Source organism: Porcisia hertigi, chromosome 36, assembly GCF_017918235.1.
Source record: "Porcisia hertigi strain C119 chromosome 36, whole genome shotgun sequence".
In the NCBI taxonomy this organism is placed as follows: domain Eukaryota; phylum Euglenozoa; class Kinetoplastea; order Trypanosomatida; family Trypanosomatidae; genus Porcisia; species Porcisia hertigi.
Genome location: NC_090595.1, coordinates 1,479,020 through 1,500,790, shown reverse-complemented (window position 1 = coordinate 1,500,790; position 21,771 = coordinate 1,479,020). Strand labels below are relative to the sequence as shown.

Genomic DNA, 21,771 nt, shown 5'->3' with positions numbered 1-21,771 from the left:
TTGACAGTGATTTTCCAGAACGTGAGCAGGAGCCCCACCACCACCATCACTACCACCACCCACAGAGCTCAAAGTGGATACTCAACTTTTTTCTTTTTTTTCGGCATGGCTGGTCCTCTTTTTTGTTGTTCTTCACGTTTGCGCTGAACTGTAAGCCGATATGCACGGTGTTGAGGCGAAGGAGGTGAAGTGGAAATGGTGCACGGGCTGTGCCCATTGTGGAGAAAACGTGGTGCTTCGCCACTTCTGCGGTTGCCTGGATGTGCGTGTCTGAGCGGGTGCGAACTGGTGCGCGTAGGCCCTTGCATTCAACATCAAGCAGTTTCCCCCTTCGGAGGAACTCGAGTTCGCGGCAATGCAGAGAAGCTGCACCTCTCTTACATTTGTCTCACATCTCGTACGTGAGCTACGCCGCGTCGTACTTGTGCAAGATCTCTTGCTTCCGTCGCTCAAGCTCCGTCGCTGACAGTAAGAGCGATGAACCAGAGGATGTGGAGCAGGGCGCTGCCCATGAACGCGTGTTTCTGATGAGCGATGCAACTGATACAGCTGGGCACCTTCTCAGGAAGCTCTGTTGCTCTGCTAAAGCCTTCGGACCGTCGATCTCTTCAATGACGACATTCGAGGGAGATGAGGAAAGCGAGTTTGACAGAGAAAGCGATGGTGACGCATGACAATGGAGCAAAGTGGTGTAACGGCGGTGCGTGCGATCGAATCGATGACATTCTTCAGCCTCAGAGGCCTTGTCATCGGATGTGATGGGGGAGCGCAAAGAACCTGGTGAGTGAAGTACAGAGTCCTGCACACGAGCCCCACTGTGGCATGGCATGCTTTCTACACGGTGAGAGGCGACCCCCGGCGCTGAATCACCGGTCATCGCCTGTTTTGATGCACTTCGTGCGGCAACCACGGGCGGTATTGGATTTGATGTCATCGCAATTGCGGTCGGTGAAGAGGAGAAAGCTTTCGAACCATTTTTCTGTACATCCACCCTCTTGGCGGTGCTGCGAATCTGGTCTTGAAATGCAGCACACTCGTGCTCTAGCAGCTGTCGCTGCCGCTCACTATCCCTCAACCGCACCTCCACCTGCTTGCGCGCCTCGCGTTGCTGCCGAAGATCCACTCGCAGCCCCGCTATCGTTTCCGCCTGCTCGGCCAGCACCTCCTCCATGGCCGACTTTGGCCCTGGTGCCTTGACGTGGGTGCCGAGCAACTCGACCAGCTCATAACCTGCCCACTGCATTTCGTGAGCAGCAGGAGTGGAAAATGCAAGGGCATGCACCCTCTCTACCTGGCTGCAGAGTCTTTGGCTCTCCTGGAGGGCTTGCTCAACCCGCGCACACCGCTCCTGGGAAATACGAAAAAGCTGAGCCATGTCGACATCCGAGGACATTGCGTGGGTCTCCGATGTCTGCTGCACCTGCGCCTTACTGCCCGCCAGCGCTCCATGTGACGCTGCACCGGTCTGGTGCGACGCGGCTTCCGCTCGCTGGCACCGCTGCTCCCACCCGTATCGGTCCTGGTGCAGAGACGCAACATCATTTCTGATTACGTCGATAAGATGCGAGAGACGCCGCAAGGCGAGCTGCACAGCCGAATTTTCGCCTTTATACGCGCCCTGGGCCTCTGCACAAGCCGTCTTGAGACACTCGCGCTCGAGACGGAGAGAAGAGGGTGCGTGCAAGGAGCTGGAATACGAGGTGACATCGCCGCCCACGCCACCAGTGTCGCGATGGTGCTGAACCCATTCTGCGTCTAGCTGAAGACGTGCATTCGCGCTACGTAAGCTGGACAACGTCAGCAGCAGCGCTCGCATCTGTGCACGGAATGCATCCTTGAGCATCGCAGACACGCCGGTGAGCTGGGCCATCATTGCCTCCGTCACCGTCAATTCGTATGCAGCAGCGTCTGCGTGGTCAGGGGTGGATAACTCCGATGATAGCGCCGCCGCCGCCTCCGACCCTCGCTTTTGTGTCAGAAGCAGCTGACAAACAGCCTTAACGTGCTGCAGCTCCTCTCTCAAGAGCTGATTCTGTGTGGAGAGATGCGCAAGATGTACGGTGGATGAAGGAGCGCCTAAAAGAAAAGAAGCCGGCGGCAACGGCGACGTCGCTCTCTCGTCACCAGACGCAGCAGGTCTCCGCGACACGGCATGCACTGAAGTTGAGTTGTAAGCCGTGGATTGAGGGGGCCAAAAATCTCCCGAGCACGTATTCCTGCATTGGCCAGCGGTTTGGGAATCAGCGGCATCCATAGAAGCCCGCGTTGAGTGCCCCCCCTGTGCAGACATTCGGCAAGACGAAAAGGCAATGTGATTAGAAGAGCCACCAATTGATGAAGGAGCAGAAATCTGAGGCGGTGCCGACGGCGCCGCCCACCTCGACGTCTCTAGCGCTGTGGCGACAGGGGGGGCAGACAACAAACTCGTAACGCTAAGCTGGGTCGAGGCATCTCTCCGTCTCTCTGTCTCGTCGTCATCTAGAGCAAGCACACTGAGGTTGCCTCTTCCGCTGCTAGCACCTACATCCACCCTGCACCCCACAGCAGACACGCTTTCAGGGGGCTGCAGAAAGACAGCGAGTTGGGAATCCACCGGCTGTGCAAAGTCCACCTTGAACCGATGGCCACAAGCTAAGCGCACGAGGAAGTAAAAGAGAACCAGCAGGTTGAAGCAGTACCGTGTGTGGCCGCGCTCAACGGCTTGTCGGCTGCACAAGTGGGTCGGAATCCCATGGCGCTGAAGGCACGAATTTAGAAGAGACCAATTCTTGAAAGCATCACGAGCACCCCGCCGCTGCAGGCGCACAATGCTGCTGTCAATATCACCAGGGAAAAGCTTCTGTGTCAGTGCAAGGTAAATGAGGCCATCCTTCAAGTCGCCGTACGTCTCGCAGGGTGATATGCCAGTAGTGCTGGCGGCCCAGGCGAGCAACTCTGCTTTGCCGAGCAAAATGGACTCGGCCATACCTCACACAATAGAGGAAAAGGACGGTGTAATGACTGGGGAAAGGGTAAATTAAGCTGGTGAATCCACGATCCCATCCAGAGTAAGACGGAAGGAGGCCCAACTCTTCGTGGCACAGCCCAGCCCAAACCCACGCGTGGGCACCTGGGGAAAGAGAGGAGGGGAGTAAGGCAGGTGCGGGAAATTTTTTTTAATACCCAATGAGGCTGCTAAGAAGTTGTCTCCTCCGACACCGTGCCGGCCATTCGTGCGCCCCGTGATTGCAACTGTTGTCTGATCGATGGCAGCCGTCGCTGGATGCTCCTCTCTCCCCTCTCTGCAACTCTGCAGCGGCAACGGCGCCTTGAAAACAAGCGTGGTTGCATCCAAAGTCGCAGCGTACGTTTTTTTCACGTCCAACTCGACAGACTTGACACAAATCAGGCTCCATTTCATGCATCACTGCAAACCCGCTGAGCTCCTCGACTACTTGCATGACAGTTACCGCGTTGCATCCCTCGCCTGTCAAGCTGATATTGTTGTCGCGTTGCTTGTTTTTTCCTGTTGCTTATTCGTTTTCTTGTCACATTCTATGACATGAATAACGGCCGCCAACATCGATAGAAATACCCCCGCCTTGTGTACACGCGACTGTGTTTGTTGTTTTGTTGTTGTTGTTGTCTTCTTCGCAACAATGGGTGCCCTGCACACCGGCCCTGGCTTGTGTGCAACCCAGAGCACATACGTACGCAAGAAAGGGGTACAAAAAAATGTCCAGACACGAGCAGTCGCTTTTATTTTGGTTACTCGAAGAGCCATGTGCTGTGGAGCAAGAAGAAAGACATGAGCCGCGTCTAGCGAGCCGATGGGGAAATATATAGGAGGGGAATGGAGAGGGTGTCGCGAAAAAGGGGGGAAGATGACGGCACAAACCCCCGTACATACTCCCTCTCCCCCCACCGTGACGCCTCTACACTCTTCACGCATACGGATCAAGTCAAGAGGTACGCACCCTTCCCGTCTAACCACAGACCTACACGCATCACCACACACTCACCAACACATCCTCCTTACATGGAAAAAAAAAGCACAAAATAATCAAAGAAACACCGGCGTACACATACGAAACCGCTCGCAGAAGTGTACACGGGATGCAACACAAGCTGGAACGATAAGAGGAACACCAACTAGACAGGACAAAAATAGCGAGAGAGGAGCAAAGCCACCGAGAGAACCAATAAATAAAACGGAGGGAAAAAAAAGCTATGCGTTTCTGTTATAACCGGCTGTGATGCTTTCAAGAGAGAAGCGGGGTGGAAGGAGGGGAGCCAGAGGGGAAGAGGGGGGGGGGCGTAACGAAGCCAGATGACAGCTTCCGCGACAAGATGCACGTTTTCAATACCTGCGATCCACGAGAATACAAGCCGAGAGGGCGGCAGAAATAGAGAGCCTCAAAGACTGTTGAAGGAGGGGAGGGGAGGGGGGGGGGGCAACTCTGGCCTGCCGTGGTGTTTTTTTTTTCGTGTGGAGGAACAAAAACAACAAAGACTACAAACTCGAAATGTATTTTCCTTCATCTGTGCCCTTTTCTTTTGCTCTCATCCTTCATTCTCGATCTCGTATCCTTTCCTGAACCCTTCATATCCAAGTGGCTATGAGGAGACAAACGTCACTGGCTGGTAATTCGGAGCGTGGGGCCTCACTGTGGCGATGATCTTGTGAATAGCGGCATGGTACTTCTCCTGGGTACTATCGTCGGCCTCCCTCTCCTGTCGCAGCACGCCATTCTCCCACATCTGAACCATGCTAACACTGCTCTCCGCGAAGTGATACATACCACGGCCGTTTTTCACGTCTTGGTGGTACAACCCTACGTAGTACTCCGTCTCTTGTGGGTTGAAGAAATACACGCCGATGCCGTTCATCTTGCCGTCACGCCACTGACCAACGAACTTTTTGCCGCTGCGGCCTATGACGTAGACGCCCCAGCCGTTGTGGTGGTTGCTGTCGAACTGACCCTCGTAGCTGTCACCTTCCGGATGCAGCCAGTAGCCACGGCCGTGCTTCTTGGTGCCAAAATACTGGCCAGTGTACGTGGCGCCGGACGGGAACTGGAAGGTGCGCACCTCCGAGGGTGGCGGCATGGCGCCCATCTCCTTGGGTGCTACCGCACGCACCGTGTCTTCGAGCTCCTTTATTTTCACCATGCAATCCACAATTTCAGATGGTGGCGTCTCCTCCTCCCCCACTAACCTACCCATGTCCCACTTCTGCGTCGTCATGACGCCGGTCTCATACATGTAGTGACCATCACCGTCCTTCTTGTCTTTGGTGTATCCACCGAAGTAGTACGCAGTCCGGTCGCGATTGAAGTAGTAGAGGCCCTCACCGCTCATCTGTCCAGCAGCCCAGTGGCCGATGTATCTCTTGCCTGTCTCCGAGAAAAAGTAGATGCCGAGGCCATCCTGCTTATTATCTTTGTACTCTCCCTCGTACGTTTCTCCCTGTGGGTGAACCCAGTGACCGCGACCGGAGCGCATATTGCCGTCGAAGGTGCCCTCGTAGACGGCTCCCGACTTGTACGTGTACGTCTTGATTTCATCCATTTCTTTTGTTCCTACAGGGAGCGAGGGGAGGGAGGGAGGTGATGAGCCTGCACAAGGCGGACGTTACAACGCGTTATACGTCAAGGAACAGCGAGCGAGCAACGGAGTTGATCAAAACTGAGAGAAACCCTCGCTTGAAAATACGATCGACTGCTTCGCTCACGTGCGCGTTGAACCACGTGATGAGTAGCGTAAACACACGCGCGTCGGTGCGTGTGCAAGACTGCTGATTCGTATATCTTCAAGATGGACACAAGATGCACGTCGCACGGGGAGAAGGAACCAAAAGCCGGTTAGTCTGAAAAATGTACACGTGGTGAAAGGGGGAGGGTGAGTACACATGCGAAGGCGAAAAAAAAAGAGAAATGGAGACTGAAAATAGAGAGAGATTCAGACGGCGCGTCGCTCCCCTCTCTCTCTCTCTCCCCGTCCCCCAGTCCGCAGCCCACAGGCTCCGTTTTGGAAGGCTGATCAGCGATAAAACAACAAATAAAAACACTCAAATCTGTAATTGCAGAAAAAAAAAGTGTTAATGAGCAGAGGGAGGAAAGACAGCGAAAGGGTGGGGGGTAAGGAAAAGAGAAAATGAAGACAAGAGCGCTACCTCTCGAAAAGGGCAGAGATGCGGTATCGCTGGTCTAGGGAAGGGGGGGAGGGAGGGAAGAGCTGAAGCACTTCTGAGAGTGTAGCCAGTGTGGGTGTAAAAGGCTGAATGATTTTATAGATGTTCGGGGTTGTGTGTACAAATAACGCGGGCATCGCATGGGTTTATAAATAGAAACAAAATGCGGATGAGGGGACCCGAAGAAGTGGCGGCATGAAAGATGAAAATCACCTGCATTTCCACGCGTGTAACGTACTTTGGGGAAGGGGGAGAATGAGAGAAATCCTCATTGTGCGAACAGAAGCCGCAGTGTCACCTCTCTCTCTCCCCTGTTTCTCCCTCGTGCCGGCACATATACATATATATGTATACGTGCGTGCGTCCCTTCAATACGCGAGCAGACCAACACCAAGGCTCAGCGACGCCACCACCCGCCTCCCATGGGACGAGAGCAGGAAAGAAACGAGAGAGGAGAAAGGCCACATCTCGTGTGTGGTGGGAGCTGCAGAGACACACACGCACACACACAAACCTCCCTTGGAACGGCGCGATCCCTACGCGCCGTGAGAAAGACGCACAGGCGACTCACGCGCTCGCTCGTCAAGAGAGAGTGTGTGTGTGTGTGTGTGTGTGTAGGAGAAGCAACGGCTAAGGGAAGGGGGGGCGCTAAAAAAAAAAACGAAGCGCCTCGATGTAGACCTCTTGGTGCTAATGCAACACCATGACGACATCCCCTTGTAGCTTGCAAGCTCACGCCCACTGTTTACACACGCGCACACGAGTGCGTGATTTTATTTTTGTTGTTCAGATAAATGAGATACAAATGAAAGAAAAGGAGACAGTGCAAAAGAAAAAAAGACTCAAAAAACACACACACACGCACGCACGCACGCACGCGCCCACACCGTTACAGGTCTAAATGATGTTTTCTTCTTTTTTTTTGAAAAAAAAAAAAAAGCGCAGCGTGACCGAGAGAACCAACAAGTGCAGCTGGAGTGACACACGTGCCCTCTCTGAGGGACACCCTCTCCCGTATTCCCTCAACTTTCCACACCCCTTAGGCTAGCAGTGTGTGGAACTTGCCCTTCCCCCTATCCATCACCGTCCCCCCAGAGGGGAGGGAAAGGAGGGTACACGCTGCCTTCTCGCAACTGTCCCTCGACCCGCGAAAGCAAGGAAGGGTGAAGCGACGGAGAGGCAAGGGTGAACGGCGGCGGCTGAAAAGGGAATAAGGAAGGCTCAAAGAGATGTCCGAGAAGTCGAGCGGAGCGCACAAAGCCTCGACAACTTACTCTTTCCTGGCATCCACCTCCTCGGCGGGCCTTACATCGTAGTCACCTGACACCACAAAGCACTGCGTCTGCATGGAGGCCTGCACCTTCGGCTTGCAGAAGTACATGGCACTGCCATCCTGGCGGTAGAACAAAGCCTCGTCGATGTCGCTGAAGGGAGTAACGCCAAGGCGACGGAGGGTCACCTGGACCTTCTTGTCATCACCAGTGCTCTTGTGGTGGGCCTTGGTGGTGCGGCGCATGGAGCCCTTGCCACCGGTACGCACCATCTCGGCGCGACGCTTCAGCTGGTCCTGCGTGATCGGCATTTTAGGTGTGCGTTGATCGAAGCTACGAAGACAGTCGTAGGGGGGTTCCTTGCTTCGGTAAACGAGAAGTGCGAGGGATGGTTGTGAGACACGCAACCCATCAAGGAATGCGAAGGGGAAAAAAGCAAGCAGCGGTTGTGTGGTAGAATATGAAATGGAACCCATGTGCAAGGGAAGGCATGGAGGGAAGGTGTGTGCGTGTGCGCGCGCAGTAAAGGAAGATGGTGCGCAGGGGAGGGAAAAGGAGGGAATGTGAGGAGAAAGAGGAGAGAACATTAAAAGTGGATGCCGATGCATACGCGTAGTACGCATTTCTTCCAGAATCATCTTTGCCTCTCGAATTCATGAGCGAATGGGGTGCGCACACACCCACACACACGCCGTGAGAGCTCACACACCCAAAAACACCGCTTGTAGGTGTTGGGAGGTGCGGAGGCAGGCGTATTGAAAGTTTCTTTGAGAGGAAGAGATCTGGGGGGCGATGAGCTGCCCCGTCGTTAAAGCGGGATCGAGCACATCGGAAGGAACACTGGCGGACCGAGAACAAAGGGGGGACCCTACACAGAACCCTTGCTTTGACTACGGACACAAGCAGGCTGAGGAGACGACAAAAAGAAGGGGAAAGACGGGGAAAAAAAGAAGCGCCATCCACTTCTCCTTCCCCGTTACCCCTCGTGTATGTCCTCTGAGCTTCCAAACAACACCCCATGAATGAGGCGGCCCGGACATGCTTGGTGCCCCGACCCCCCCCCTCACACACACACAGAGCCCGCTGGGCTCTCCTCTTATTCTTGGCATTCTTCGGTGTTTGTTTCGACTGGGGAAAACATGAAATTAGCACAAAAAACGACAAAAATCATAACACAAGGCTTTTCCGATTAGCGCACCTGCAGGAAGGACGGAAGGACGAAAAGCGCACGCGTGAGAAACAGCGACGGTGGTGGCACCAGTCGCCATGACACAAGCCAACATATACAGAGCACTCAGAAGCAGTCCTCCCAAAATCACACAACATACGAGCATGCTAGTGAAAGAGATGGGGGAAGCGTCAGAAGTGTGCCTAGTAGATGCGCTGCGGCTTGCCCATGGTCGACTTGATGTACGCCGACTTCAGGTTCTGCCAGTTCTTCTTCAGCAGCGACACAAGGAAGTTGATCGCCATCATGACGTTCTGGCGGAGCTGCTCCTCGTTCATCTCCATGTGGCCAATGCAGGTTCCGAGGCACAGCACCTTCTTCAGCTGGAACTTCACGGTCGAGCGCAGCTCCGTGACCTTCTCTGTGATCGACTCGCTGGGTGAGCACACCGTGGGGAACTTGCCCATACGGTGCATGTGGGGGCCCACCAGACGCGGCACGGTCTTGATGATCGACTCAGAGCACAGGAAGGCGTCGTACTGGTTGCACATCTTCTTCACCAGCTTCTTGTTCTTGTTCAGCTTCTTCAGCTCCTCCTGGTTCATCGTCGGCACGCCATCCTTCTTGGCAATGTCCTCGTGGACGAGGTCGCACAGCAGGCACACCGTCATGCGTGGGCGGCACACGTTCGGCAGCTTCAGGGATCCAGAGAAACGCTTGTCCTTCTGGGGGTCGTAGTTCTTGAGGTTGACCTGGAGGTCAACGCTCTCCTTGAACTTGCGCTCCTTCTCCACCTTCAGGACAGCCTGGATGGCCTCCGACAGAGTCTGCGGGGGGATCTTGGACATGGCGGTGCTCTCACGGAAGTATGCAAAGCCTACTGTCGTTGTGGGTTGTTTTATTTCATTCGTGAGTGGGATTTCGTGTGTGAAATGAATGAATTTGGTGGCACATCAAACGGGGGGAAGGAGGGGGAGAAAAAGAAAAGTGAGCGTTGTGGGAAGAAGGGCAAGAGATACGGCTGAACATCATCGCCGCTAGGGGGTGCCATAAAAGAGCAACGAAGAGGCGGGAAGGGGATAAAAGAGGCGGAGCGCGCGTGCTCACGACAGTGGAGGAAGTCTCTGCCAACCCCCAACCCCCCCGCTAAACCCCCTTCCGCTCCACGCCAACCTCCCTTCATACGTTAACAGGGAAAAGGGGGGGAGAAGGCGAAGAGAGGAATTGGCGTGGAAACATGCGAGCACGTCTCCTCAATCATCACCCCCCCCCGCCTCTCTCCCGATACCACCTCTTGCCTCATTCCTCACAAGACCGTCCTTGTGTGCTGTCCCTACCTCCCACATCAATGATGCAGCTATTGCGCACAGCATCAAGTTGACACCCCGCTCGTGCCCATCAGGGAGCGAAAGAGGAACGTGTTATTGCTTCAATGTTGCTTATTATTTTTTTTTTTTTGGGAAAAATAAACGAGTAAAATCACGAAACTAGTGACATGGGTAGAAATGTGGTCCTTGAGGCGTCACAAACGCAGTGACCAATGCACGCACCACTTGTGCCAAACTGCCTTAGTGATCCGGCTTGCGGCGGTACCCGCAGCCCTCCACGAGAAGCGCCTTACCACCAGTGGGGCGGCAGAGCTTCTTGGAGCAGCCCTTGCACTCCACGGGCGTGGTGGCGTGGCTGTACACCACGGTCACCTGACGGCAGCGCGGGCAGCTCACATCCATGAAGTAGGAGTTGGGGCCCTGCACAAGGCGACGGCGCTTGTGCTTCATGCGCTCCGAGCGCACGGTGGGATAGCTGAGGTCAGCATCGAAGAAGCCCATTTCTGAAACAGCAAAGAGAACCTTCAAGTTTATGTCGGGGGGTGTTCAATTGACAGTGAAAGGAGAGAGAGGTTGAAGCGTGAACAGTGCGCGCATGATTGCGTGCATGTGTAGATGGGGGACGTGTAAAAAAAAAGGTGTGTTGTGTTTGTGGGTATGTCAGGGTGGAAGAAGGGGGAGTTGCAAACAGAGGGAGAAAAGAAACGTGGAGAGTGAATAGAGCCAAGAACACCGTGTCAGTGGGAAGCAAACCTGAGGAGTCCCACTTACCCCACGGCACATGGAAGAATAGGGCGCCCAGAACGGTAGTTGCACCTGTGAAGTGCATCGAAGAGGATCGAGAACACACAACACACGAGTGCCATGAGGCGAGAAAGGAAACCCGCACCAACCAGAACATCTCGTGCGGTAGCCCATCCCTGCCCCCTAGCCCGCACGGACGCCTCCCCCCTCCCTTCCTCACAGCAAAGAAACAACCACTTTGATTGAGAATCACGCGTTCTTAGACGAATCCAGCAATTTGTGGTTGTCTTGTGGCGACGAACCCACAGCTCCACGAGCTAGTGTCCCTTCCCCCTGTGTCCCATGTTTCATCTTTTTTTTTCGCTGTTTATTTTCGAGAAATCAAAACCAAAAAAAAAAACACCAAACGAAAAGAAAAGGTGTCGAACTGCCGAGGGGAAAAAAGAGTCTCACGCACGCACACACACACGCACACAATCACAAAGATCGAAGAACAGGAGGCCACGTAACGACAGATGAGATAATCTCGACTTACTTCTTCACCAGCTTAGAGCCGACGGGCTGGCGCGTCGTCGTCGCTGCCTTCTTCACCGGCGCCTTCTTCTTGGAAACCGTCTTGGTCGAGATCTTCTTCACAATGGCCTCCTTCTTCGACTGCTTGCTCTTCTTCTTGTTGGCAGTGCGCTTGTGCGAACGCTTCATCTTCTTGTGCTCCTTCAGCGCCTGCTTGACAATGCGCTGCTCCTCAACGAGGAAGGCGCGCACGACACGATCGCGGACCTGGTCGTGGCTCAGCACACCACCGTACGCGCGAGACACGCTCTTCTCGTGGCGGGAAGCGAGGCGGGCGTCGATGTGGCGCAGGGCCTTGGTGCCACCAAGGCGCTTGTGGCCGAGCACCCAAGGGGTGTGGATACCCTGCGAGCGCTTCGAGCGCTTCTGCATCACAAGCTTGTTGCCCGGAGTTCGGACCATCTTCATGCGGTTGCCACGAGTGGCATAGTGCATGCGACGGCGATACTGAACGCGAGGGCAGGACATCTTCCTTGGTGCTTTCTTTTCGCAATATCAACGACGATGCCACATGTGAAAAAGACCAAACCAGTGAAGTAGGGAAGAGATGCGAGTGTGTTAACCAGCGAACAATGATGAAGGTACAAGATCAGGGTGCGCAGAAGGAGATCAGAGCAGATCGGAAGAGGTTGGAGAGGGTCAAAGAGCAGAAAATAGAGGAAAGGGAAGAAGAGAAACCGTGAAGAGGCAAAAACCTGTCAACACCATGGGTGCGCTCATTGTTCAACGCATGAGGAAGTGAGCAGAGCGACGTCAAGACAGAAGGCACCACAGCGGATGGCTCCAGGAACGGCCACGAGGCAGCCCAGAATCATCAGTTTCGCTCGTGGTGTTAAAGCGCTGAGCAGCACATGGTGAGCACTGGCACGATGTGCAAGTTGTGGGGTTTTCCTTTTTTTTATTCGAGGGGGTGTGCCCGGATAAAGAAGCCCTGCATAAGTAGAGCCGACACAGTCCTGTTTTCTTTCCTTTCACCTCAAAGCAGTGCATTTGAACCCGACCGCGGCCAAACGGCACAGAAACACCATCTGGACGAGAAAGGAATCTACTTTGGTGACACAGCGAGCAGCCACTCTCACAGCATTGCAATGGAAAACAGAGCCAAGGGTCGCGTTACAACATAAGAAACTGTACCGTAGGTGTATGACGAGGTGGTGATCAGGGACCCTAGATTGGTACATCAAAGATGTCATGGACAAAGAAGCGGAGCAATAACACATTGAGGTGTGTGTGTGTGTGTGTGTAAACGCACACACAAAAAAAAAGACTAAGGTAAGTGTGACCTTGACGTCGACTGATGCGCCAAAACAACAGCTGCTGCGCGCTGCGCGGTTTTCCCACGCCCCCTCTCTCCTACTCTTTTCGACGTGACTTGTGCGAGCGCTGGAGGCCAGCACAAGAGTCAGCCATGAGTTCGGACACGGTGACGGTGCAGGGAGAGTCGTCGCCGCCCTCTTGCAGAAGCACCAGCATCGCTCGCTTTCCCACACTTCGTGCGATACGTACAGCACGTACCTTCTCCAGCTCAGCGAGCGGCCCTGTGAAGAAGAGGCATTCGCCGTGCGTCCCGACATCCCGGTAACCGATGTAGTTGGCACCGAACTGGCTGCCGTGACGAAGCCTGTACCCGTACTTTGTGGTGAGTGAGGTGTATACAAGACAGTCTCGTGCGTATCTCTTTCGGAGTACCTCATACTGGTCCTTCGTGACAGCAGACATAAAATGTACGCCGCCGGACTGATGCAGCTGAGACTGCAAAAAGTGGACCTCTTCAACGCTTAGCTGCCACCCAAGGCCGCGCTTTTTGCACTGAGGATAATTTGTCGCCAGGTACGCCATGGCGGCCGACGACTCAGCTACGCTGAAGAGTGGACCATTTGTGCCGTCAATGAAAAGCGCAGTCTCCTCATAGGCGCACCCGGCTTTTTTGTCTGTGCACATTCATGCAGAAGTGAATTGACCGTCATGGAATCTCGGACACAGCCTCGGCACGTTGGTGAGCAGCTGTAGAAACCCTATCAGCACACGACTGGTCCACGAAACTGTGCGGTCCTTGCCTTTGCCAATTCCTTTCTCTTCAGGGAAGAGGGAGAAGGGTATATAAAGATGAAAGTGTCTGGAGGGGGCGTGGAGGAGAAAAAAGACTGGAATGCACCAACGTGTAGTTCAAAGCGCGTGCACTGGAATGGAACGACCTCCCTGCTCCCCCCTCTCCCCCTCAATGTCTCTACAAGAGCAAAGAAGCCGTCGCTCGATGACCACGGATACCAACAACGCACCCTCGACAATGGGGGGGAACGGAAAGCCGCTCATTGCCGATACCAGACCGTAATGAAAGGACTAGGAAATCAGCACTGGCCATGCATTCCAGTGTTACACGCTTTGGGAGATCAGCTGCAGCTGCGAGCCCCATCCCCATCATCACATCACGGAGTGAAGTTGTGCATTAGACTCCTCCCTTCCTTCCTTTGTGTGTGTGTGTGTGTGTTATTTTTTCTCCTCCGTTTCTGCCAGAGAGTAAAATCGGGCCTAAGGTGAGCAGTAACGATACGCACAAATAAACAGCTAGACGACGGCAACAAACGCATCCATGTACCGAATTTCCACTACAACCACCACCACCGGTGACCCGCCCACTGACGTACGCTGACCCTTGCCTCCTTGCGAACTGAGTCCACCGCCTCCGCGCCATTGTGTGTGTGTGTGTGTGTGTGGGGAGGGGGGGGTCCGAAAGGAGAAAAGGGAAGCAGTAACAGATATAAGGATCCATCATCCCATCTTGTACCGTACGCATACGTGTGAAAGCGATCAATAAAGAGGAACCTAGAAGACGGCCAGAGATGAAGAGCACACACACACACACACACCAGCACCACCGCTCATGTCATGATGGGGTTTGTGCGCCCGGTACTCTGCTGGCGACGCGGGTTCCAGCGTCCCTCGAAGATGGGCCGGTACTTCATCTTTGAGAGGTCAAAGACGACGCCATCTTTGTTGGTGACGTAACGCTCCTGATCGTACTCGACCGGGTCGCTCTCCGGTAAACCCGCGCGGCGCTCTTCCATCATGCGCTTCCAGCGCTCGTACGTATCGCGCTCCATGCCGATGATGCGACCCGTCCTGGGGTCCTCAACGATGATCTCGTCGTCGTTGCGCTCATGTGGGAACTTGGTGATTGGAATCGTGGCCGAGTTCCACGGCATGAGGTCTGGCACGGGAGTCTCGTCCTTTTCGAAAGTGCCGCCGTTCATCGCCTTCATGAGGCGCCTCTCCGAAGGCTCGCCGGTTGGTCTGCCCTTGATCTCGCGCCACGTAGTGTTCTCGATGTAGTCGTGCAGCTCTTCCTTCGGGTACCAGTGGTAGTACGACGGGAGCTTTTCCCAGTCTACTGTCTCACCTGGCTCAAGCAACGGTCGCAACTTCGTGTGGCTTGTCCCAGGACGCACGAGACGACCGTCGCTTAACTGGTGATACTGTGGACCAATGCCGGTGCCCTGCGTTGCCCTGTACTTCTCTGCCACCTTGTTCTGCCGGAAAAGTGAGGGCGAGAACTGGCGCATCGGCGAAATGCCGAGTTGGGTGTCGGACAAGGAAAACATGTCGTTCTCCACAAAGTCGCCGAAACATTCGACCCCGTAGCCGTTTGTGGGAATGGGATTGATGATCGCTAAAGCGGAACGGCGTGAGACCGACAGCTGGACGCCGAAATGGCCGCATGCCTGGGGAGTAGTTAAGCAGTGTATCACAGTGCCGCGCTTTTGGAAGGCGATGCGCAGATCTTCGTCGATGAAGTGCAAATTTCGGCCAGTGCCCAGGAACACGACATCTGGCACTGGATACATGTGCAAGAGCACCGCCAATGTCCGCTCATCCACCTCCTCGAAACTTCCCACGTTCCAGTGGTAGTAGCCTTTCTCCGTCACAATGCACGACCCGATCACCTCCCTGTCGTTGATAAAGATGCTGTCGGGGGAGTAAGCGGTGATACGCATCGTCGACATACCACGCGGGGTCTCTATGCGATTGGCGAACGGATTCGCATTGTACTGCGTCGCCATCTTCTCCTCGTTGTAGAAGCGCTCCTGGCCTTCCTTTGTCTGTAGTGAGAGGCCGCTTGCCGACTTGCCAGACTCCCGCTGGCGCTTGAGCCACTGCGCCAGTGCCGTGCTGTCCTGTGGGCGGTACCCAGGGGTGAGCTTGAAGGGGTCATAGCTGGGGTCGCTAGGGTGGGGACGACGCCGCTTGTGCGTCTCCCCTGCAAGGATGTCAGACCGCTTTGCTTCCGCCACGAACTTTCGGTAATCAGCCTCGTTCTCCACCTGCAGCTGGCGCCGCAACAACGCGGTTTCCTCGTCTATCTCGTAGTCTTTCGGCTCAGGGTTGCGCACCAGCTTATTTGCCGAGTCGATGTCCATGTAGTGCTCTCGTGAGCCTGCGCCGACGAATGGAAGGCCATCCTTGGTTGTGGGAAGGCGGTCATCCTTGACGCGCTGCTCGAAAAGGAGGCGCTGCTGATCGAGCCACTTGCGGTCACGTTCTACCATGTAATCCTCGATCGACTGACCAGGTCGGATGCCGATGCGCACGCTGCCCTCCTGCTGCTGGTGCGTCTTGGAGTAGGTCTCTGAGTTCATAGGGAGCTCTGTGAGTGGGTTGTCGCGCGGGTCGGGAACATACTTGCGGATAGTGCGCTCCACAACACGCTTTGCCCGTGTGCGCCATCCAATCCTTTGCGTCTCGCGCCCGCACACGCTGGCTCGCATCACGGCACACCGCTACCTGCACGAATGCACAGCTGCGGCAATGAAAAAAAGGTGAAAAAACGCGACGTTGCGCGCTGTGCTGCACCTCGATGGGCAGTGGTACACAAAGAGGGGAGCGGTGGGAGTAGCCGGAAAAACTCCAAATAAATCTCGATTACTAAAAGTACAGCCCCACCCCCTCCCCACCCCCTTGCGCGAGATCGCGTGTGCGTACGTATTGGGGTGCCCGTGACAGCGCGTACTGTTATGTCATGACAGAGAAAAACAAAAACGGCAAAAACGCAGGATCGAGTGTTGCAGATGAGACAACGAGAAACAGAGATTCGACCCGTGGGAGCTAGTTTGCCGATAGGATGAGATGTTCAAGCAGCTTTGCTCTTTTTAGGGAGGGCGCGCAGCCGATTGCAGCATCGCTGCAGACAAGCCACAGATGCTTTCTTTTTTCCCGGTCGGCGAAGCCACGAAGAGCTCTGCTCAGACAGATTGCCGAGTGCACCAGGGAGGGGAGGGACTTCTTTTTTTGACCGCAAGTAGTGATTAGTGTGTATCTTTTCTCCACAGTGCTTGCGTTAAGCTGCGTCGGGAAAACTACAAATGTCCTCCATGGGGTTTTGTGCCAGAGTTACGGGTGCTGAGCAACGGGGGGAAATGGCGGGGAGGGGGGCAGGAAGAAAGGATTGTGGCTGAGGTACGACGCACCACCGCGTACAGGATTTGCCGTCCCTCTCTGCTGCACAGCTCTACACCATTTCTTCTCCCCTTCCTCCTCCTCCCCCCCTCTACTGCTCCGTTCTACCTTCTCCCCCTCGCCTCCCTTTCTCCGCGTCTCTTGTAACACCTCAACTTCGTCTCGTGGAAAAAGAAGAAAAAGAGGTAATCAGAAGAGGTCACCGTAATCAGAGTGGGAGGCGCATCTCCATAGAAGGTATCACACACACACACACACACACACGCACGTGTGCCCATGTCCGTTAGTAGAACCGTACAGGCAGAAACAGGAGCAGAGAGTACTCGACAAAGGCCGGAAGTATTCGCACTACACCCTCATCGATCTCCGCTTGGTCGTCACCGATGCCGCGGCATCACGACGGCGATAACGGCGGCCTGGGTGCATGGCGCGCCGCCAACGGCACCACTGCCAACACCAGCAGGAGCTCCGCGTTAGACCGCCACGTACTCCTCCATCGTTGTCACCTGTGCACTGGTCATTCGCAACGTGTCGCGATAGCGGGACTGGGGCACAATGATCATACGGCGCAGCAGCGGCTCCTCGGCAGCCGGGATTAACATCGCCACCTCTTCGTTCTCTTCATCAACGTAGACAATTGTCACCAGACCGGCGATCGGTGCCAACGGTGCCTCCTCAATGAGCTCTGCGTGGGAAAGAGCGCATACGAGAGCTTGGAAGGAGGCGTCGGGGTGCACCACACGCATAAGCACGCCATCTGTGCTGCCGGTTGCCGAACCCTCGCTCATCTCCTCTACAAAAGTCAGCGATTTGAGCGGCACCACCACTTTAGAGCAGCCCAGGGAGTAGAACGGAGTACCGACGAAGTATTCCTTCATCAGTTCTCGACTCGACGAACGTTCACATGGAATGGCTACTGGGTCGGTGAAAAGAAACTCACAGTCTGGAAGCACCCGCTGCACGTCCTCCTGCAGAAAAGTAGACCACCTTTCTTCGCCGTCCTCGCGGCTGCCAACGATCACCACATGCGATGGACGGAGCACCTCGATGAGCTTTTTATACCAGACACCCTCCTGCAGGTCCGCCAGTGGCGCTGGCGCATCGATGACGACGTGCGACCCGGTCTCGTTCAGGGCTGACGAATACGGCGATGAAATTTTCTGCTGGGAGGCAGACGCAGCCCCGCTGAGCTCCTGGATGTACCCCATGACAGTTTCGTGCAGCTGGTCGTAGTAGTGCAGAAACGACTTCACGTTGCTCGCAGATGGACGGACAGCGGCACCCGTGTAGAGGGAGAGCGGCAGCAACTTCGGGCTGGCTGTTAGCCCCGGCCACAGCGGTGCCTCAGGGACCTGGATGCAAGATACGCACCCAGGTGCATAGAGGCAGTTCGACTCCGCATTCAAGTCCATCAAGAATACACCCTTCCTGTCGTTGCCGTAGCGCATGAGCAGGTTGCACAGTGTGTGTGCCGCTAACGTCTTTCCACTGCGTGATCGGCCAATGACGAGCACCTTCGTGCGCTTTACCGCCAGAAGAGTGCGGCGTGTCATTTGCACCAGCTTGCCTGCCCGTGCCACACCCCGATGGGTGTCCACCCTGTTATCGCTAGATAGAAGGCATGCTGCTCCCTCTAACGTGAAAAGCGTGATGGCCTGTCGGTCTGTGTGCAGGTAAAAGGTGTAGGGGCGATTTGCATCCAGCATCACCCCGGCCACATCCATAAGACCGGACTGGAGCGTGATCTGCACAGCGCCGTCGCCGACAAGGGTGTACTCCTCGCCAGCATTCAGCGTAAGGCGCCGCGAGGAGCGTTTCTTCGGCGGCATTTGTATGCAAGTGCACCGCTCTGCTTTCACTCTTTTTTTTCTCCCTCGAACGCGGAACAGTTTGCGAGGATGTTCAATTATGTAAATCCACGTGTCGAGTGTGTGCGTGTGCGTGTGCGTGTGCGTGTGCGAGAAAAAAAAGGGCTTAAGAAATCTCTGCAGTGCAGATAGCCAAAGATGTTGGGACGAGACGGCCTGTGAGCAACGACCTTTTTGGGCACCAAAAAAATCGCGCCACCCGAGACAGCAGCAATCCAAAATACAAAAACGATTTGTCCAGCGTGAGGAAAGAGAATGAGAAAATGGCGAAGCATCAAAGGTGAGAAAGAGAGGGCAGTAAAGAGCTCCTGCTTCACGGAAGACCACAGGAGAGTGCAAAAGTGGGAGAGAATTTTTTTTTTAAAGAGCCTCTGTGCGATTTTTGTTCGCGCAGAAAATGAAGGGAGCGGACCAGAAAAGGTGTGCACCTCGGTGCTGGCCATGTGCCCCCTGGGCTGTAGGGTGCGGTAACTGTGGGTTTTTCTTTTTGTTGTTGATTAGCTTGGTGCGCTGTTAGTGGGAGCTCATACATATACGCCGACACGCTCCCTCTCGGGTTCGGTCTTCGTCTTTATTTGCACTTTTCCCTCAGTTGGCTGCATGTCTGTGTACACGCTCCTGCCCGTAAATTTTCGTGCATGACAAAAAAAAAAGGAAGAGGGAGGTGACAAGACGCAAGACACAAGGGGGACCCCACCCCCCACCCCTTCGGGAGAGTAGGGAACTACGAAAGACAGAGGGAGAAGACATGCAGACACACAGACACTTGCACGTACGTCATATGTAGAAAGAGGAGAAACTTTACAGAATGAAAAGGAGGCCAAGAATCCCGGCATCCAGAAGAGAAATAATACGAGGCAACATTGAGGGGGGAGAGAGAAGGGGAGAGATCGATAGAGACCGCGAAACAAAACTCAACGGATAAATAAATATGAACGCTTGTCATCCCCGCTTTCCCGCTATCCACGTCCCTCGTGTACGCGCGGGTGTGGTGAGAGACAAGAAAGCATTCTGTCCACGGAGACAGCCTAACACGCCTCCGGTAAACCAAATACAGCGCCTCTTGCCCGACGTTCATTTTGGTGTTATTGGCTGGCCAGCCAAAACTACATCCGGAGCATCAACTGATGAAGGCAACGTAAAAGGGGAAAAAAGCGGAAGAGGTGAACTGTTGATAAACCAACAAGAAAAGAAGGGGCTGAGTACTGTGACAAAAAAAAAAGTGTGCAACCCTCCACCTATGACACGCTGAGAAAGAGACGTGAGACATGAAGGTGAGAAAGGGAGAGAAAACAAATCACCGGAATACACCAACGGCAGATAGCTTTGTACTCCTTGAACCGAGTCTCCATCCCCCCCCCCCCTATTCTCCCCTGGCGCCACCACCACTCCCCTCCTCACCTAAGCCTGATCGATACAGCCTCTCTTCTTACCTGCCCTCTCCTCCCTCCAGCCTCCTCGTATACCTCACGTGACCTCTACATGCTATTCCCCAACTGTCCTCTCAAGGGAGAACGGAGGAATCGAAGGTGTGTGTGGGTGCGGGGGAAGGGGGGAAGATATGCGCGGATACATAAGAAAAGCGGGTGAGTCGACGGAAAGGGAGACGAGAGGAGCGCAACAACAATTGGAAAGCGATACAATACAGAGAGAATGCGCAAACGCTACAGGGCCGCTAGAAGCAACAAAAAGATACAGTGAGCACCACTATACACCGTTGCACACATCTATGTGAGTACCTCTCTCTCCTTCCCAACAATAGGGGCAACTTCGTTGTCGCATCGAGGTCCAGTGACTACCCTGTGATGCAGCCAAGGCCGCTTCTTATCCCTCACCCTCCCCTCCCCTTCACCACGCCAATGCCGAACCGCTGCTGGTGGCAGCGGTGGGGATCCGCGGTCAGGTCCTGCGTGCCCTTGTGTCGGAGCGACCCGCGACAGTGGACACGTCTGCACCATGCACGGGATTGAGGGTCGAAGGTTCAGCGTGACTCGAGTGCACCGCCACCCGGCCCTCATTGCCTGTGCTGGCGGGGAAGCTTGAACCACAGCACCCGAGAGGATGCACCGCGTGAAGGTCGGCATGATGGGAGGCGGCTGTGGAGAGAGGGAGGGAGGGGGGCCACCTGCGAAGCGAGGGTATGGCAAGTTTGGAGGCAGTGACTGTGCTGTGAAGACTGCGTCAGCATCGCTGCAACGCGTGTCTCCGACCACACACACACGCACACACTGCTGCGTACACACACACATATACACACACACATACATAAACGCCTGAACGTCTTACCTCAGCCTCTTTCCCCCCCCCCCTCATCAACGTGTAGCGAGGAGAAACACAAAAATAAACAGAGAGAAGCAAAGTTCATCAAGAGAAACGAAACAGGCACAGATAAAAAAAAGTGAAAAAAAGCACATCGAAAAAAAAACACAGAAAACAGCAAAGTTGAGCAGACGAAAAGAAACGACAAGTCAGTAAGGGGGGAGGGGGAATAACAAAAGAGAGGGTCGGGAAGATGGGGGGAGAGGCGGCAAGGCCATCTTTTTTTTCTTGAAGAAGCCCACTAGTTTGCAGTCATGTGCGAATGGGGCACCCACGACGGTGAAGATAAAGAAAGACGATGCCCTTCATTTACCTTTCAGTAGTTCGAATGTGCTCCCAACTGCAGGTGCGGGTGTCCGTAACGCGGAAGATGAATATATATGAGCCTGCTCACAGGGGCAAACATTGCTTTTGATCCCTTCCCTTTTTTTCCCATTTTTTTACTCCCTCTCCTGATCATGTTGTGCCGGAATTGTGACACGGATCAAATTCTATGCTTCACACCCTTCTCCCCTTGTTGCGTGAGAGCCGTGTTCGAGCCACGGCGGGTGGTTGCCCATACAGCTACAGCGACTAGGGAATGATATAGTTGCAATGACGAGTGAGATGAAACGTAACTAAGAAATTTGGGGCATACCGGCCAACTGACACGCGGGCAGAGGGGGGGGGATAAAAGAAACCATCCGAAAAGAGAAAACAGCAGAATGGGGTAAAATTTATGTTTTAAAAGGTCTGTTGGAAAGCAAAAAGGGGGAACAAAAAAAAAAGACCATCGAGTAGAATGTTGTGTCGAATGTGTCGCGTGAAATCACTGACGCAGGCGATGCACTTCGACACGCCTCTATAGTGTAAGCGCATCGTTTTTCTCACCTTTTTT

The 21,771-nt window shown here is 54.5% G+C and overlaps 9 protein-coding genes across 9 annotated transcripts; all 9 read right to left on the bottom strand.

Moving 5' to 3' along the window:
* Window positions 1-406: 406 nt before the first annotated feature.
* Window positions 407-1,873, bottom strand: JKF63_00390 (uncharacterized protein; the record flags this gene model as incomplete). The annotated part of the gene is made up of 1 exon (XM_067896441.1): window positions 407-1,873. One exon carries the CDS (start codon window positions 1,871-1,873, stop codon window positions 407-409), a length of 1,467 nt encoding a protein of 488 aa, XP_067752598.1.
* A 2,723-nt stretch (window positions 1,874-4,596) lies between these two features.
* On the bottom strand, window positions 4,597-5,550 carry JKF63_00389 (uncharacterized protein; the record flags this gene model as incomplete). The annotated part of the gene is made up of 1 exon (XM_067896440.1): window positions 4,597-5,550. One exon carries the CDS (start codon window positions 5,548-5,550, stop codon window positions 4,597-4,599), a length of 954 nt encoding a protein of 317 aa, XP_067752597.1.
* A 1,892-nt stretch (window positions 5,551-7,442) lies between these two features.
* Window positions 7,443-7,754, bottom strand: JKF63_00388 (uncharacterized protein; the record flags this gene model as incomplete). Its single annotated transcript, XM_067896439.1, has 1 exon — window positions 7,443-7,754. The coding sequence occupies one exon, from the start codon at window positions 7,752-7,754 to the stop codon at window positions 7,443-7,445; it is 312 nt and encodes a 103-aa protein (XP_067752596.1).
* A 1,060-nt stretch (window positions 7,755-8,814) lies between these two features.
* Window positions 8,815-9,459, bottom strand: JKF63_00387 (uncharacterized protein; the record flags this gene model as incomplete). Its single annotated transcript, XM_067896438.1, has 1 exon — window positions 8,815-9,459. One exon carries the CDS (start codon window positions 9,457-9,459, stop codon window positions 8,815-8,817), a length of 645 nt encoding a protein of 214 aa, XP_067752595.1.
* A 720-nt stretch (window positions 9,460-10,179) lies between these two features.
* On the bottom strand, window positions 10,180-10,440 carry JKF63_00386 (uncharacterized protein; the record flags this gene model as incomplete). The annotated part of the gene is made up of 1 exon (XM_067896437.1): window positions 10,180-10,440. The coding sequence occupies one exon, from the start codon at window positions 10,438-10,440 to the stop codon at window positions 10,180-10,182; it is 261 nt and encodes an 86-aa protein (XP_067752594.1).
* A 774-nt stretch (window positions 10,441-11,214) lies between these two features.
* JKF63_00385 (uncharacterized protein) lies at window positions 11,215-11,724 on the bottom strand (the record flags this gene model as incomplete). The annotated part of the gene is made up of 1 exon (XM_067896436.1): window positions 11,215-11,724. The coding sequence occupies one exon, from the start codon at window positions 11,722-11,724 to the stop codon at window positions 11,215-11,217; it is 510 nt and encodes a 169-aa protein (XP_067752593.1).
* Window positions 11,725-12,609: 885 nt separating this feature from the next.
* JKF63_00384 (uncharacterized protein) lies at window positions 12,610-13,197 on the bottom strand (the record flags this gene model as incomplete). The annotated part of the gene is made up of 1 exon (XM_067896435.1): window positions 12,610-13,197. The coding sequence occupies one exon, from the start codon at window positions 13,195-13,197 to the stop codon at window positions 12,610-12,612; it is 588 nt and encodes a 195-aa protein (XP_067752592.1).
* A 938-nt stretch (window positions 13,198-14,135) lies between these two features.
* Window positions 14,136-16,019, bottom strand: JKF63_00383 (uncharacterized protein; the record flags this gene model as incomplete). Its single annotated transcript, XM_067896434.1, has 1 exon — window positions 14,136-16,019. One exon carries the CDS (start codon window positions 16,017-16,019, stop codon window positions 14,136-14,138), a length of 1,884 nt encoding a protein of 627 aa, XP_067752591.1.
* A 1,161-nt stretch (window positions 16,020-17,180) lies between these two features.
* On the bottom strand, window positions 17,181-18,536 carry JKF63_00382 (uncharacterized protein; the record flags this gene model as incomplete). Its single annotated transcript, XM_067896433.1, has 1 exon — window positions 17,181-18,536. One exon carries the CDS (start codon window positions 18,534-18,536, stop codon window positions 17,181-17,183), a length of 1,356 nt encoding a protein of 451 aa, XP_067752590.1.
* Window positions 18,537-21,771: the final 3,235 nt, after the last annotated feature.